Raw genomic sequence first — 2394 nt, forward strand, 5'->3', positions numbered from 1 at the left:
AACTGATGCCAGGGGCTTAAGTGGAGAGGAAATGTTTTGAGAATGATGAGGGCAATGAATGTACAAATGTGCTTTACACAATTGATATTTGTATGGATTGTGAAAAGAGTTGTATGAGCCCCTAATAAAACGATTAAAAAAAAGAAAAAGGCAAAAACACACGAGACTTGGAACTGAACTCAAATCTGAGATCTTCCACCTCGATGCTCCAAGCAAGATGTGCTGTTAACCAGAGCATCCGAAGCATGCAGAAACTGTTCAGAAGACAACATCATTTGAAGATGACTCAAGGAATATTGAGCTGACAATAAACAAGTCCAAAGGGCACGTCCCACTGAGAGAAGTGCTTGGATGATGTATAAAGTGATTTCACAGCCCAGGCATCAAGGTGGGGAGTGAGAGGAACAGCAGGGGCTGGAGAAGGATGGCTGTTCTGGAAGTAAGATTCAACAGGTGACCATTTATCCCAGCTCTTTACCCCCAGCCCAGGGACGGCCTTAACACTCCCCTTGCAGTTGTGGAAGCCCCTAAGTTTCAAGTCCCATCCACACCTCCTTTCTGAGGTTGGAGCCAAAGGAACCCGCTTCTGCCATGCCCCTGCCATTCACTGTGGAGCAAGTCACTTCATTCTAAGTCACTGTCCACAACAGGGCTCGACTGAAAGAATAACGCATCTCTCATCAATTGTGTGATTTTATTTTTGGAGTGGAATGGTTGTTGGGAGGGAAGGGGGGAAGAAAGGGGGGGAAAAAACCACTTCTAGAATATCTTCTATGCTTTGGATCAATGTTGTGCATGGCCCGATGAGTCATGACATAAAAGTGTGAACATGCCTGACACAGAAGTAGGGTTCACGATGCATATTCATTTAATGTGCATGATCATTTTCTCTGTGGACTTACCTCCACTTGTTTCAGATGGAGAAACAAGAGTCCAGAGAGAGGAGTCACTCAAATTCAGTCTATTTAAAGTTCACTCCCTTTTACAAATCACCAAGTGTCGGCCTAATCTCTTCATGGCGGCCTGCATCTCCTGGTTCCTCAGGGTGTAGATCATGGGGTTGAGCATGGGGGTCATGACCGTGTAGCTGATGGACACGGCCTTGTCCATGGGGAAGGGAGTGAAAGGCCGAGCGTAGATGTAGATGCAGGGAATAAAAATCATGGACACCACAATGATGTGGGTGGTGCAGGTGGAGGCTGCCTTCCTCCGTGCTTGCCCTGAGTGCGCCCTCAGCATCACCAGGATGACGGTGTAAGAAATCAGAAGGAGAATGAACCAAAGGAGGACCAGCATCCCACTGTTGGAAATCATAAGCAGCTCCAGGAGCGACGTGTCAGTGCAGGCTAGTCTCAGTACCTGAGGGACATCACAATAGAAGTTATCCAGCACGTTGGGGCCACAGAATGGGAGTGGGAGCATAAGAGCCAGTTGGACAATGGAATGAAGGAAACCTCCCAGCCAAGCAGCCACCACCAGTCCCACACAGAGCTGAGTGTTCATGATGGTGACATAATGAAGGGGGCGGGAGATGGCTATGTATCGGTCGTAGGCCATCACCGACAGGAAGAAGACAGTCCCACCTCCCAAGAGGTGGAAGAAGAAGATCTGAGCCATGCAGCCCTGGTAGGAGATGGTTCTGGGTTCATGAAAGAAGTCAGCCAGCATCTTTGGGGAGGTGACGGTGGAGTAGCAGAGGTCAATAACAGCCAGGTTTCGGAGCAGAAAATACATGGGTGTGTGGAGCCGGGAGTCAAACGTCACTGTGACCGTGATGAGGAGGTTTCCCACGACAGTGGTGATGTAGATAAACAGAAACACCAGAAACAGGAATTTCTGGAGCCCCTGTGCTGGTGAGAACCCTAGAAGGACGAACTCGGACACTCGGGTGAGGTTCTTTGGTGCCACGGGATTTGCCCATATGCCTAAAGAGAAACCAGGCAAAACAGAAGCCATTACAGCAATACTTTTCCCTTTAAGGGTCAGGCTTTAGCTAACTAATGTCGTTGATGAGAACTCTTCCAAGACGGAGCTGAGGAAAGCGTTCGTCTTCCTGGCTCCTGGTCTCTACCCATATCCTGCGTGGTGTGATAGGCATTTATGGATAAGTCTTTCCCCTTTGGAACTTTGGTCCTTGTCCACAGATTGCAAGTTGGATCCCCGCTGTGTGTGCGTATCTATCTGTGTGTGCCATCCATCGTCCTGTGAGTCGCAGCACGCTGCACATCTCGTTACATAAAGCAGTGAATGAATAACAGGCTCACGGGTGCCTGTATCTGTGGAACATCATCCGTCTAGATGCACGGATCTTGAGAGATTGGGAGAGACTCGTGGTTTCGATCAACGCATAGGTGCTTCCTTGCGGTGAAGGTTTGAGGGGCTGCGGATGGTTCA

The 2394-nt window shown here is 48.9% G+C and overlaps 1 protein-coding gene across 1 annotated transcript; it reads right to left on the reverse strand.

Moving 5' to 3' along the window:
- Positions 1-972: 972 nt before the first annotated feature.
- On the reverse strand, positions 973-1956 carry LOC101651986 (olfactory receptor 4D1). Its single transcript, XM_004707385.1, has one exon. The coding sequence runs from the start codon at positions 1954-1956 to the stop codon at positions 973-975; it is 984 nt and encodes a 327-aa protein (XP_004707442.1).
- Between the last annotated feature and the right edge of the window lie 438 nt (positions 1957-2394).

Source organism: Echinops telfairi, unplaced genomic scaffold (assembly GCF_000313985.2).
Source record: "Echinops telfairi isolate 266 unplaced genomic scaffold, ASM31398v2 ScPeMD7_7458;HRSCAF=8496, whole genome shotgun sequence".
In the NCBI taxonomy this organism is placed as follows: domain Eukaryota; kingdom Metazoa; phylum Chordata; class Mammalia; order Afrosoricida; family Tenrecidae; genus Echinops; species Echinops telfairi.

Coding starts and splice junctions, on each gene's coding strand:
- LOC101651986 (XM_004707385.1), bottom strand. CDS start 1,956: ATGGCTTCTGTTTTGCCTGGTTTCTCTTTAGGCATATGGGCAAATCCC.